Source organism: Schistocerca serialis, chromosome 6 (assembly GCF_023864345.2).
Source record: "Schistocerca serialis cubense isolate TAMUIC-IGC-003099 chromosome 6, iqSchSeri2.2, whole genome shotgun sequence".
Lineage (NCBI taxonomy): Eukaryota > Metazoa > Arthropoda > Insecta > Orthoptera > Acrididae > Schistocerca > Schistocerca serialis.
The window spans coordinates 413,656,930-413,671,111 of record NC_064643.1 but is presented as its reverse complement, the minus strand read 5'-3'; the positions used below and the strand labels follow the sequence as shown (position 1 = coordinate 413,671,111).

At 39.0% G+C, this 14,182-nt stretch overlaps 1 protein-coding gene across 1 annotated transcript in view; it reads right to left on the bottom strand.

The window, feature by feature from the left end:
- Positions 1-14,182, bottom strand: part of LOC126484896 (dynein axonemal heavy chain 10) — a 1,141,797-nt gene that overhangs the window by 606,164 nt on the left and 521,451 nt on the right. Inside the window, exon 30 of the mRNA XM_050108495.1 lies at positions 8,647-8,869. Within this exon, the coding sequence (XP_049964452.1) occupies positions 8,647-8,869 (223 nt within the window). The remainder of the gene's footprint in view (positions 1-8,646; positions 8,870-14,182) is intronic.

The following is a 14,182-nucleotide window of genomic DNA, read 5'->3' as shown; positions in this document are numbered from 1 at the left end:
TTTTGTTTGCTGATGATACAAACATTGCAATAAATAGCAAATCAAGTGTAGTCTTAGAAAGATCAGCCAATAAAATATTTGTAGACATTAATCACTGGTTCCTAGCCAATTCCTTGTCACTAAACTTTGAAAAAACACACTACATGCAGTTCAGAACTTGTAAGGGGTGTCCCAAGAGTATATGTCTAACATATGATGACAAGAAGATAGAAGAAGTGGACGGTGTTAAATTCTTGGGATTACAGCTTGATAATAAATTCAACTGGGAGGAGCACACCACAGAACTGCTGAAGCGTCTTAACAAATCTCTGTTTGCAATGCGAATTTTGTCAGACATAGGGGATATAAAAATGAAAAAGCTGGCATACTATGCTTACTTTCATTCCATAATGTCATATGGGATTATTTTCTGGGGTAATTCATCAAGCCAAGCTAAAGTTTTCCGGGCACAAAAACGTGCAGTAAGAATTATATGTGGTGTGAACTCAAGAACATCCTGCAGAAGCCTGTTTAGGGAACTAGGGATACTAACTACAGCTTCCCAATATATTTATTCCTTAATGAAATTTGTCATTAAAAATATATCACTTTTTCAAACCAACAGCTCAATTCATGGAATCAATACTAGAAATAAGAATAATCTTCACAAGGATTTAAAGTCACTTAGTCTTGTACAAAAAGGTGTGCATTATTCAGGAACACACATTTTCAATAACTTGCCAGCAGCCATAAAAAGCTTAACAACCAATGAAATTCAGTTTAAGAGAAGCCTAAAGGATTTATTGGTGGCCAACTCCTTCTACTCCATTGATGAATTTCTGAGGAAAACCAACTGATTTGTATATAAGTACAACAAAACTTCTGCACAATTTCAGTGCAGTAATGTGTTCACTGAAAATTTGTGTGTGTGTGTGTGTGTGTGTGTGTGTGTGTGTGTGTGTGTGTGTAAGTATAATCTAACTTCTGCACCATTTCAGTGCAGTAATGTGTTCATTGTAAATAAGTATTACAGTAGTTGTATTACATGTTTCTTACCTTATAAATAAATAAAAAACTTTTTTATTTTAAATTCAGTGCAATAGTATTTGTAAAATGACTCTTAGTGTTCATTAAAAAATGACGATCATTCCACTTGGGACCTGTGGAATGGTACATTAGCTTATTTGTTTTAGTTTAAATATTTGTCATGTATTGTTGTTTTTCTGACATGTTCCACATCCTGGAGGACCTCCTCACTACGGATCAATTTGGAACGAAAGTAAATCTAATCTAATCTAATCTAAAGAGGCAGTCATGTGCAGCCTGTATTGCCAGCCTGCAAGGTCTCTGGAGCACATGTCAGTTAGTATGTTTCCAATGTGCAACCTCGTATGTGGACTCGCTGAGGGATGTGATCCTCTGATTAGCACGCAACCTCTAGGTCCAAATTTGTACATTTGCCTTGTTTAACCCTTCTTTAAATGAATTTGCCCATATTGCTGAATCACATGAACTTGCAGCAGCAGCAGCAGCAGCAGCATGGAAGATACTTTCCAACAACTGGCAGCTGCATGGAGACGCAGATACATGGAGTCCCCACTGTTCTGCGGAGTTGCAACCTCACCTTTGATGATTCACAAGTGCAGTGATGTCACAACAGTGCCTATTTTCACCTTCAGTGAACTCTGCAGGCACAAGTAAGTCGAAAACTCATGATCCCTGCTCATGACATTTTTCAATCTCTTGGTGTTGCTCTCTCCTACATCTGTTTCTGCTCAGTGGGCAAGTCAGTCGTCCTGCCATGATTATAATTTGGTGCATCCGGGCAATTTGGCATCCGTTTGACAGTCAGCTGCAGGACAGTTGCCAGGGGCCCTCTGAATGTTTTCCCTGGACTCAGAGATTGTCTGTAATGCTCCATATGCATTGCCCCAGTGTATTCTGCTAATGTCGGTTGTGGATGGTTGATCACTGAGTTTCAGGTAGACACAGGGGAAATGTTCAGCCTAAATAACTTAGACACATACAGGATCTTGGGCTGACCTGCATTGCAAAATCCACTGTGTCAAGTAGTCTCTTATAGTAAACAGCCAATCCAATCAGCACATTATAAGAACACAGAATGGCAACTTAGACTCTTAGTGGTAAATTCACTGTTGATGCAAAATATTTTTGTGTTAGATGCCTTTTCTGTTTTTAGCTTACAGTTTATTGATAAAGTCCCTTTAGTGTCTCAGTTGGTCTCCTTTCGAGATCTGGATTTTTTTTGCTAAGGTTGTGCAGACACTATCTGAGAATATCTTTGGTCAGGAGAAAAATTCTAAGGCCCATATCTTCCTCCATCTGTCAGCACCACATTCCCCACCCCATTCCCCTTGCCAAGCAATTTTAATCAGCCAGGCATCACAAAATGTGTCATGGACACATATTCCATTCAGAATCTGAAGGAGCTGTTGGAGAAGTTGTCAGGGGGCTAGTATTTTTCCTGTATCAGCTTGAATGGCCCATAACTTCAGTTGTTATTGGACACTGCTTCTCATGTTTCTTAGTACTCAGTACTCTCCTTGATCTTCACTGGTTTAATTATTTGCCCTTTGGAAATTTGTTTGCCCCAGGAATTTGTCAATGATATTTGGAGCATTTGATTAAGGATGTCCACTGCTGTGTCAACTACCTTGGTGACATCTGGGTCAAGAGGAGCAGTTACAAAATTTGGAAGGTGCATTTTTTTGGTACATGTGCTTAGCAAAGATGGCCTCATCCCTACAGTGAGCATGTCAAAGACAACATCAGCCTGGCAGTGCCCAAGAACTTGAAGGTGTCCCAGTCTTTTTGGGCAACATTTCATATTATGCTAAGTTTATTCCCCATGCCATACACATCTGCCATCCTCTTAACTGGCTTCACCAAAATGTCATCAAATTCATGTGATCTGCAAACTGTCAAGGTTTTTCAGTACTTCAAGCAGTGTTTGTGCTCCACTCTCTGTTGGCTTCTTTTACACCACATAAGTTATTAATCCTGGCCACTGACAAATCCCAGTGTAATGGTGGTGCATTCCTGTTGCACCAGAACCCAGATAGCACCAAGAAGACACCTCTTGCACACTGAAGACACTTTAAATAGTGCAAATTATCTATTCACAGGTATAAAAGGAAGTGCTGGCTATTATTTTCAATACTATTTTTTTCTTTTTCTTTCTTTTTTTGTAAGAGTGAAGATCCAGATCATCACTGAACATTAGCGACAAATTTCATTATTCTGCCCACATTCTAGGCTACTGGATAAGACTGTCCACTGATTACAGAGAGCTGATCACTCTTTCTCAGTAATTATTGTTATGACATTCATTACTGGTCCATCACTTGCACACTAATGCAACTGTACTGTTGTAGCTGGCAGCAGGAACTGATTCAGGGTTCAGTCAGTAGGGCTCTCTATTTTGGCATGGGACAATACCTTGCAACAGTCACTGCTGGGTTTTCCTTTCACAGTATGGGAGGCCATGGTTATGATCCACTTTTCTGGAAAATCATCTCCACAGTCAAGAATGGATGGCCCAGAGTGCTCCTTTAGGAGTGGATTTGCAGTGGCATATATTTTTCCTACTATGAGATTTAACTCCACATTGTCCAGGGGTCCTTATCATTGCCACAGAGCAGCAAAAGTGTTGAGTAGGTGGGCCTCCAGTGTTGCATCCTTGCATACTCCAGCTGCTGCTGTATGTGTCACACAGGGATATGTCTCATATGAAGGCTCTGGCATAACACCACATGTGGGCTTGCATGGCCTGAGCAGACAACCAGGCTCTGCTGTCACGTCAGTTTTTTCATTGGCCTCTCCTGGAACATCCTTGGGACAATGTGCACATCAACTTCAGGTGCCCTTTTTGGGAAGCTTGTGCTCACTTTTGGTGGATATGGTGCCCAATTTCCCATATATGTAGCCAAACTGTCAACAGCCAACTATCTGTGTATTGTCATTAGTTTTTGCTATTGAGGATTCCCCCTGGATATCAAAAACAAATAAAATGAGCTCATTTTGTGTTATCATGAAATAGGGAAGAGAGAGTCATGGATATAATACATAAATGATTCTCCTCTACCTGCGAAAATATTTTGCTGGTGCCTGCCAGCACAGGGAAAAATGATCATCATAAGAAAATAAGAGAAAAGAGAGCTTGCATAGAAAGATTTAAGTGCTCATTATTTCTGTGTGCTGCTCGAGTGTAGAATGGTAGAGAAATAGTCTGAAGGCAGTTCAATGAACCTTCTGCCTTGCACTGAAGTATGAACTGATGAGTAGTCATGTAAATAAAGATGTAGATATGGATCCCCTTACATGAAAATGGTTTCCAACTTATATCGCAGGAGATGGAAGCCTTTTGCATTTGCAATTGTATCCAGCATTTGACTATCACCCCATTTCACATGTCTTCTAACTCAGAGGTGGATAAATTAATGGGAACTTGCAAGACCAAAATGAAAAAGTCGTTGCCTGCCTCATTCCATGGCTATGTGCTGTTTGGCTTTCTAGGCACACCCGGTTGACACCATTTAACAGGTGCAGTCCTGCCAAACATTTGCATGGGCACCAGCTGCAGGGCCTCTTAGATTTGTTGCACCTTGAATTGAGTGCACTGTGTTTTCTTCACATGGCTGCTGTTTGGTCTTGGTCTTTTGGTCAGCAGCAGGGTTGGTTGCTGGGAGTCATGGTAGGCCACATAGATCAGCATTTGTTTGTGGTGGATGTCAGATGGGAGTAGCTGACCCAGCATCAGATCAGTTGTGTCCATGACGAGTTGGATCTACAACACTACTGTCTCTGTGCCCTCTGGGAGATAGGGTTGCCTGTGGCATTTTCCTTGTAGCAAGCTACCAATTGTGGCAGCATGCACAATCATTTCCGCCCCTTTGCACCCTCAGACATACTACTTTCACTTGCAGAATAAGGTTTCAGCAGCGGTTGCTCCTATACATGTCCATGCTGAGCCCATGGACTTGGAACCTGTTCTACTCTTACATCTCCATTTATACTCTACAAACCACCATGAGGTGCGTGGCTGAGGGTATATCCCATTGTACCAGTTATTAGGGTTTCCTCCCATTCCATCCATGTAAGGAACATGGGAAGAATGATTGTTTGAATGCCTCTGTCAATGCTATAATTATTCTAATCTTATCCTCATGTTCCCTATGTGAGTGATACATAGGAGGTTGTAGTATATTCTTAGAGTTTTCATTTAAAGCCAGTTCTGAAACTTTGTTAGTAGACTTTCTCAGGATAGCTTACATCTATCTTCAAGAGTCTTCCTGTTCAGTTCTTTCGGTACGTCTGTGACACTCTGCCATGGATGAAACGAACTGATGACTATTTGTGCTGCCCTTCCCCATATAAATTTAATATCCCCTGTTAGTCCTATTTGGTATGGGTCTCACACACTTGAGCAATATTCTAGAAATGTTCAAACAAGTGTTCTGTAAGCAATCTCTTTTGAGGACTGATTGCATTTTCCCAGTATCTACCAATCAACTGAAGTCTACGACCTGCTTTACCCACTGATGAGCCTATGTGATCATTCCATTTCGTATCCCTACAAAGTGTTATGCCCAGGTATTGAATGAGTTGACCAATTTCAGCAGCGACTCATTGATACAATAGTCATAGGATACTAAATTTTTTAGTTTTGTGAAGCATACAATTTTACATTTCTGAACATTTAAAGCAAGTTGCTGTTCATGGCACCACTTTGAAATCTTATCATATTCTGGCTGAAAGTTTATGCAGATTCTTTCAGACAGTACTTCATCATAGATAACTACATCATCTGCAAAAAGTCTGAGGTTACTATTAGTGTTGTCTGCAAAGTCATTGATATACAACATGACCAGCAAGAGTTACAACATGCTTCCCTGGGGCACACCTGAAGTTACTTCTACATCCGATGATGACACTCTGTCCAAGGTAACATGCTGGGTCCTCCCTACCAAAAAGTCCTCAGTCCAGTCACGAATTCCACTTGATGCCCTGTATGATCATACTTTAGGCAACAAGCATAGACATGCTGATAAGTCAAATGCTTTTTGGAAATCAAGAAATACTGCCTTGCTCCACGGGTTTCCATTTATCATACGAGAAAAGTGCAAGTTAGGTTTCACATGATCGATATTTTTGGAATCCATGCTGGTAGGTATAGTAGAGATCATTCTGTTCAACATACTTAATTATGTTTGAGCTCAAAATACGTTCTAGGATTCTACAACAAATGGATGTCAAGGATATTAGACGGTAGTTTTGTTGATCACTTCCACTAACCTTCTTGTAGACCAAGAACTGTGCACAATTTTTTGTTTGAGGGATCTTTGATGGATTATAGTTGTGAGAGGGGCTAACACAGTCCCAAATTCAGCATACACTTTGATAGTGATTCCATCGGGTCCTGGATCTTCATTAAATTTTAATTATTTCATCTATTTCTCAAAACCACTGACACTAATACTTATTTCACTCATCTTTTCAGTGTTATGAGGACTGAATTGGGGCAGTTATTCTGGGTTGTTCTTTGTAAAGGAACATCTGAAAATGAAGTTAAACATTTCAGCTTTTTCTGTGTTACCCTCAATTTCAGTTCTTGCCTCATTCGCTAGGGACTGAACACTAGCTTTAGTGCCACTAACAGCCTTTACATTTGACCAGAATTTCTTTGAATCTTGTTAAATATTATTTGACAGTATTCTGCTATGGTAGTCATTGAAGTCACCACACATCACTCTTGACAGCCAAATGTTTTTCATTCAGTATCTCTCTATCTGTAGCGCTACACTTTTTTTAAACCTACCATGCAATAATCTCTCTTCTTTAGAAGTTTCTTTAGAGTGACTATTTACTATGGAGGTTTCCTCCCATTATGAACTGTTCTACGGGGCACGTATCTCTCCAGAGCATGGTCATCTAGTCTTTTAAACTTGAACAACAGTTCCTCCACATGCTCCTACCCTGTGCTAAAAGTTTCAAGTTCCTCACTGAGATATGACTACTGATTTTTTTATCTAGTTTACTGAACATATATATCTTTCTGGTTGCTTTTGTTGTGCTTTGAACTTTTAATAATCATTGCTGCCACAACTTTCTCATGATCACTGATACCACTTTCGATATGGACTTTCTCAAAGAGGTCAGGTGTATCTGTTGCCATTAGATCTAATATATTTTCATCATGAGTTGGGTTTCTAACTATCTGTTCTACTTAGTTTTCAGAGAAGGCATTTAGTAATGTTTCACTTATTGTCTTATCATGCCCACCACTAACAAACCTTCATTCCTTTCCCCACTCACCTGTGAATGAGCCCCCCTCCCTAGCTACAAATTGACCAGTATGTAATGCCAGCTTCAGCCATCTCCTGGTGGCATCAGCTGAGTCGTTGTTGCATACTTAAATGGTAAACCCATGCCATTTTAAAGCCATAGGTGGCTTGACAGGGGGGAGGGATTAAGTTTTCAGTTGACAGTTACTCCAATAAAAGCTGTTCCCTGTGGTACTTTACTTGATACTACATTTATAGCCATGGTATGCATAATTTATCATTACATACTTTATAGAAATAAATAACTCTACATTAAGTAGCATTTTTTACATCATTTGTAAAATATAAAAATCACTGTAAAGTATACAAAAGAGAGTAATTTTTATTGTGACACTTACTGTATTAAGATTTCTTTTCATTTGATTTATTGGTAGAGAGTGGGCACAGTTATTACTTATATTTGCTTTTACGAGTAATTATTGTGGCCCATAAGCTGTGTGAGCCACACATGGAACTGGACATGCTGGCAGACCACAGATATTAATTAATCTGCTGAGCTAAGGCTCACTAGCCATGGGTGTGGGGATTGACACCAGAGGCTCCACAGTTGGTTCTCACATGAGTCTACAACACTAGCTGCATGTGCCAACTCAAAACTAGCTCCAAAAACGTCAGTGATGTCTACACTTGTCTGCATCTAGGTCAATGTAAGCATCCTGGCTTCAGTATACACCATAATATGAACTGATACTTGTGATGCATCCCTCAAGATTTGGACAATGTTGAACTACTGATCTTGTATTGCCCCCAGGAGTTTCATGTTATTGTACATTATGCTGTTTTGTTCATATGATGACTTTATGTTCAGTAAGTGACAGCATCATCTACAAGCAATCTAAGAGGGCTGATCATATTGTCTTCTAAATCATTTATGTAGATCAGGAACAACAGGGGGCCTATAACACTTCCTTGGAGAACGGCAGATATTACTTCAGTTTTAGTTGATGACTTTCCATCAGTTGTAATGAAATGTAACCCTCATGACAGGAAATCAAAAATCCAGTTCCACAATTGAGATAATACTGCATAGGCATGCAATTTAATTAGAAGGCATGTGTGAAGAGCAGTATCGAAAGCCTTCTGGAAATATAAAATTATGGAATAAATTTGATGTCCCCTGTCAGTAGCACTCATTGCTTCATGACAATAAAGAGTTAATTGTGTCTCACAGGAAGGATATTTTCTGAATCCATGCTGGCTGTTTGTCAATGTAAAGGAAGGTGACACTATAATTTGTTTTTCTTCTTTGTTTCCAAAAATAAGACTATGAAATTTATATCCATATATTTTAAAAAATACTCACTTGTGGGTGCCCTCTTCTGCTCTGTATCTTCAAGTGTTAGTATTCCTGATTGTTTCTTCACATAATCATCAAATTGCTCCATTCCTTCAGCAAGCAGGGTTGCACCAAGTGAACAATACAGAGCTTCTATAAATAAACTCTCAAGGAGTTCCTCCATTACAGGCGGATGAGTTTCATCTGGGACTGGAATAAGTGCCTCAAGAACATAGCAAAGCTGGACGACCTTGAAGAGGACAACAATATTTTTCTAAGCTTACTGCATTTTTTCCAAAGCTTAATTTATGTTTTAAAGCTTACTACACATTTAATATGTGAACATAATAGTTAATTCAGAAAATTCTTGTCATCCCTGTCAGTTAAATCAACAGTTTAGATTCCGTTAATGTAAAATTACAAATTGCGCTTTCTTGTCTGCTAAAATTCTTTAAAGTCTGATATCTAGCTGTGAAAATTAACGAAAAAATAATGGTATAATATGATTGTTAAGATTATATGCTTCCCACTACATAACGGATATTTTAATCTTCTACAGATTTCCTTAAAATTTCTTATTGAAGAGGAACTGGAGGTGTCTGTGACATTGTTTATACAGGTTCATAAGGGGACAGCATGCTTACAGCAGCTATGTTCTCTACAGCTGTGTGTGTGTGTGTGTGTGTGTGTGTGTGTGTGTTTTCAATAGCTGAAACAAAACCACAAACAAATCTATTTGTTTCTCATCACTTCTTCTATAGTTTGGTTGTCATTCTTCATACCATTTTATATACTCATGCCAGATAATACATTATTGTATTACTTTGTCCCGTTAATTGACATATGTTCACTGAAGTGTAATTAAGTCCATTAGAGATACAGCATGATAACAGATTATTGAAATAGTAATGTGGTAAGAACAATTCAAGTTAAATTCTTAAATTTCTTTTTAGTTCTGTAGGTGATGAAATTTGAGTAATTTGACCTACCCAGTGCTCTGAAATTGATGTGCAAATATTGCATTTTTGAAGTTGTACCCAAGTTAAAAGGCCAGAGCAATTACAAAGGGTAACAGGAACAGACAAAGGTTAACTATGTGACTATCTCATCCACATTTTCTCAGTTGGACATGAAATGAGGCAGAAGACATGGTCAGATGTCAATGTAACTTTGGACATGTCCTCACTATTAGTGGGTACGTAAATTACTGGGTACGCTGTTCTCTGTAACAGGCAGAAGACCATCTGCAAGCATTATGGTTGTTTATGTTTAGTGTTGTTATCAGGCCTGTGTGAACTGTATTAGATGTTAAGTGACCACTGTGAAGAACATGGAGATGGCATGTAATCATGTGAGATAGTGTTCTCAGTACCTGACAGAATTTGAAGGGAGACTTATTGTGGTCCTCTATTTGGCTGGCTGGTTGAATCGTACAATAACCAGATTTATGGGACACTGGGACACTCGAATGTGAGAGTGGACTTTGCTGGAGAGCATGGGAATGTGACGGCAATGAGACTCATCATAAAGGTTCCGGTACCATGTCTAAACACCACAAGTGAGGATCACTACCCTGTACATCAAGAACATGCTAATCCCTTCACATCTGTGCTTGCCATCCCAGAATAAGTAACAGACTTCCTGCAACAGTCTGTGCCAGCCCCACCACTGATCAGAGACTAACAGTAGCCTCACTAGGGAATTACTATCCTATGTGTATGCTGCCATTAACACTACAACACAAACAGCTGCATTTGGAGTAGACTGCTGACGAGGGGTGTCACATTGTGTTCAGTAATGAATCACAGTTCTGAACTATCTTGGATCAACATCATTGAAGAGTATGGTGGTGACCTGGGGAGAGGTCCCATTCTTCCAATGTTTTGGAGAGGTGCAACTGTATTACTCTTGACAGTATAGTGTGTAGTCATTATTTCAGTTCACAAATGGTAGTGACTGAAAAACTATGATGGTGCAACGGTAGTTAAGGACATCTCTTGTCCTAATGTGTTATCTCTAATGTGATAGTATTGCGGCATCATTTTTCAAGAGGGCATGCTCATCCACAAACAGAATGTGTACCTATGAACTTTCAGCATGATGCTGGGGTACTTCTGTGATCAGTAAGATCCCCAGATCTGTCTCCAATAGACCATGCATGGGACCAACTTGGACATCAGCTCCATCCAATTACAACAGACATGGACTAGCTTTTCTCCATAGAGTAAAAAGCAACTTTGAAACTCTTCCCAATGGAATCAATGCATGCATTCAGGTCAGAGGGGGAACAATGTAAAATTGATGAGATGGGACATGTTGCTAGTTTTTGGTACATTTGATACAATTTTGTAATCACTGAAATAACATCACCAACTCAAATCACATGGTGATGTGGCCTCTTTCAATTAGTATGCAACACAGGATCCCACCAAATTCTTCCATTTATGCCAATCTTCAGTTTGCTGTTGCTGGTTGAATCCAACATCTTTTATAAGTCTCTGTTCAACCTGTCCAATGGTTTTCCTCTCAGTCTTTTTTGGTAAATTGGGTTCCAATCTAGAATTTATTTAGACCATCTGCCATCCTTTCTTCAAGTGACATGACCAACCCACTGCCAACTCTTTCTCTTGCGTCACTGATTTCTGCTGTTCAGCTGACATCTACTGATTTCTTGTATTTTTTATTGTATTTTATGGAGAGTATATATATAACTAAGATCCCTTGGGAAATCAATTTTATTACTAACTACTGGAACTGGAATTTTTATTACAATGTGTGTATTAAATATATTATGTTCCATGTCTATACTATAGTTAGAGATATAGTCAGACTCACACCCTTCTTAAAAAATTTTATCTATGCATGACAAAACTTCTTCCAAAAATTAATGCTATAATGGACATTTCAGATAAAAGCTGAAAAAAGCATAATACTGAAGGCTGAGGAGGAAATGTGAAAATACATTTTTAAATTAGCATGGACAACCAGTACTGGGACACTGTGAGCAAGGTGGTGATCATCTGATAGACATTTATCAAGAGACGAGAAGGCATTGATAAGTACCATAAGTGAACTACTGCAATGAAAATTGAATACTGTGTAATCAAAGACTCAAATGAAAAAAAAAAATCCTCCAGAAATTTAAATTTGTGAGCCTGAAGAGCTTTAAACCATATGTTCTGCATGAGTTCAGTTGTAAAAGTTTGGGACTTATCTCACCTATTGCACATCCTTTTCATAGTGATACAAATTAATTAAGAAATATTTAAAAAGACTAATTTGTGTGGAATAATTTTAAGTAATATGCTTGTTATGTTGTACTCAATCAGATCTTTTCTGGAGGAAACAGTTTTGCATGTCTTAGGACATATTAATCAGTGGAAAAGTTAAGTTTTCACGAAGTGTTTATGTTCCATAGTGACACACAATCCCATGCATGGCATGCATGGACTTGTGTGTGTGTGTGTGTGTGTGTGTGTGTGTGTGTGTGTGTGTGTGTGTGGGTGTGGGTGTGGGTGTGGGTGTGTGTGGGGTATTATAACATTTATTTCTGTAATTTCTTTTCATGTAATATTTTATGTAAATATTGTCTTTGGCTTCGAGTTTAACAACTCGAAGAGACTTTTATCTTTCATCATGCAAGGAGGAGATGGATCTTTGGAACACGAAGTTTGGGGTCTTAGATATCTAACGCTGGTTGGGTAGGTTGTGATTCAGATGTGGTTGAAGATGATGTTTTAGTTTATATTGGTGTAGAAGTGTTACATGTGAGATTTATTAAATATGTGATGTGCATAAACTAAAATAGCCTTTTCTCTAAAAAACAAAATACCACGTTACCTTGCAAACCTGTTAGTCTCATCCGAACATAAAGAAAAAGGTGGGAACCTCTCAGTGGAATCATGCCTAGACTTAATGAGGCCAAGATACACTACGAAGACAATAATGAAGAGATCAGTGTAAAAGCTAAGTACCAACACTGTTCGTACCTGTTAATGACTTCTGACTATAAATTTGAACCTCCTGTAGTTCACAAAGTCACCATGTGTACAAAGGAGTAGGACAACTTATAGACTGTGGAAATGTAGGAAGGAAGATGTCTGTTAATACTTTGCGAGAAGGGTATGTGATTGCTATCCACCTCCAGCAGCATTGTCTGATATTTTGCAGGAAGAATGGTAAAAGATTCCCCTGAAAACCATTACAGCCCTGTATCTATTCATTCTGAGATCCTGGAAGTTGTTTTGAATGCCAACAGTTTCCCTGCACTGTATTAGACATGGTAATGTGTTTTGTTTTTTGCACTTTCATATCTTTATCCATCCACTGTACACCATCAGTGTGGTTCCTCCATAATCTGTTTAAGATAACTCATCATGTTTGAGCTCATAACATATTCTAGGAATCTGAAACATATGGATGTCAATGAGATAGGATATTTTTTTGTGTAACACCTCTGTTACCCTTTGTGTAGATGTGTGTGATTTGTGTTTTCTTCCAACTAGTGGATGCAAGTTTTTGATCAAGGCATATGAGAAATGTTGTTGTTAAAATGGAACTCAGCTCAGCAGCAAATGCCATACAGAATTTAACAGTGGTTCCAGAGTCCTGGAGACTTGTTTGATTGTGGAAAAGGTGAGAAGTAAAAAGACTGGGTTTGGCGGTGGAATGAGGGAGGTTTTCTTAGGTTTTCACTACATATTAACACTTTTCACATTTTCTCATGTAATGTGACTGTGTAGTGCTGGAATGGGAACAGGGAAAGGGCTAGATGGGTAAGGACAATGACTAATGAAGGTTGAACCCAGAAGGGTTACAGGAATGTAGGATATTTTGTAGGGAAAGTTCCCATCTGTGCAGGGAAAGTTCCCATCTGCGCAATTCAGGAAAGCTGGTGTTGGTGGGAAGAATCCATATGGCATAGGCTGTGAACCAGTCATTGAAATGAAGGATGTTGTGTTCGGCAGCATGCTCAGCAACAGGGTGATCCACTTGTTTCTTGGCCACTGTTTGTAGGTGGCCATTAATGTGGGCAGACAGCTTGTTGGTTGTCATGCCTAAACAGAATGCAGCACAGTGGTTGCAGCTTAACTTGTAGATCACATGACTGGTTTCACATGTAGTCCTGCCTTTGATGGGGTAGGTGATGTTAGTGACTGGACTGGAGTAGGTGGTGGTGGGAGGATAACATTATTTGTGACCGTCTTTTTGTTGTGCCTTTCTTTGACTCAGCATCTCTACTATATGCTGAGTAGCAACTTTCTCTTCATAATATTGTTACATTCTATCCTGGGTTTTTCATTGCTTGAGGGACTAATACCTACATCACTCATATTACAGTGGTAATAGCTTTAAAGTGGGGCATTACTGCAATGCTTTCTTTGTACAGAAATATACTCTAAGACATAAAAAATGATGCATCATGAAGGAATTATCGAAGTGGGATTGAAATTGGTAAGTGTGATGTACATGTGCAGCAAACAAATGATTACAATTTCAGAAAAACTGGATGATTTATTGAAGAGAAAGAACTTCACAGATTGAGCAAGTCAGTAACGCATAG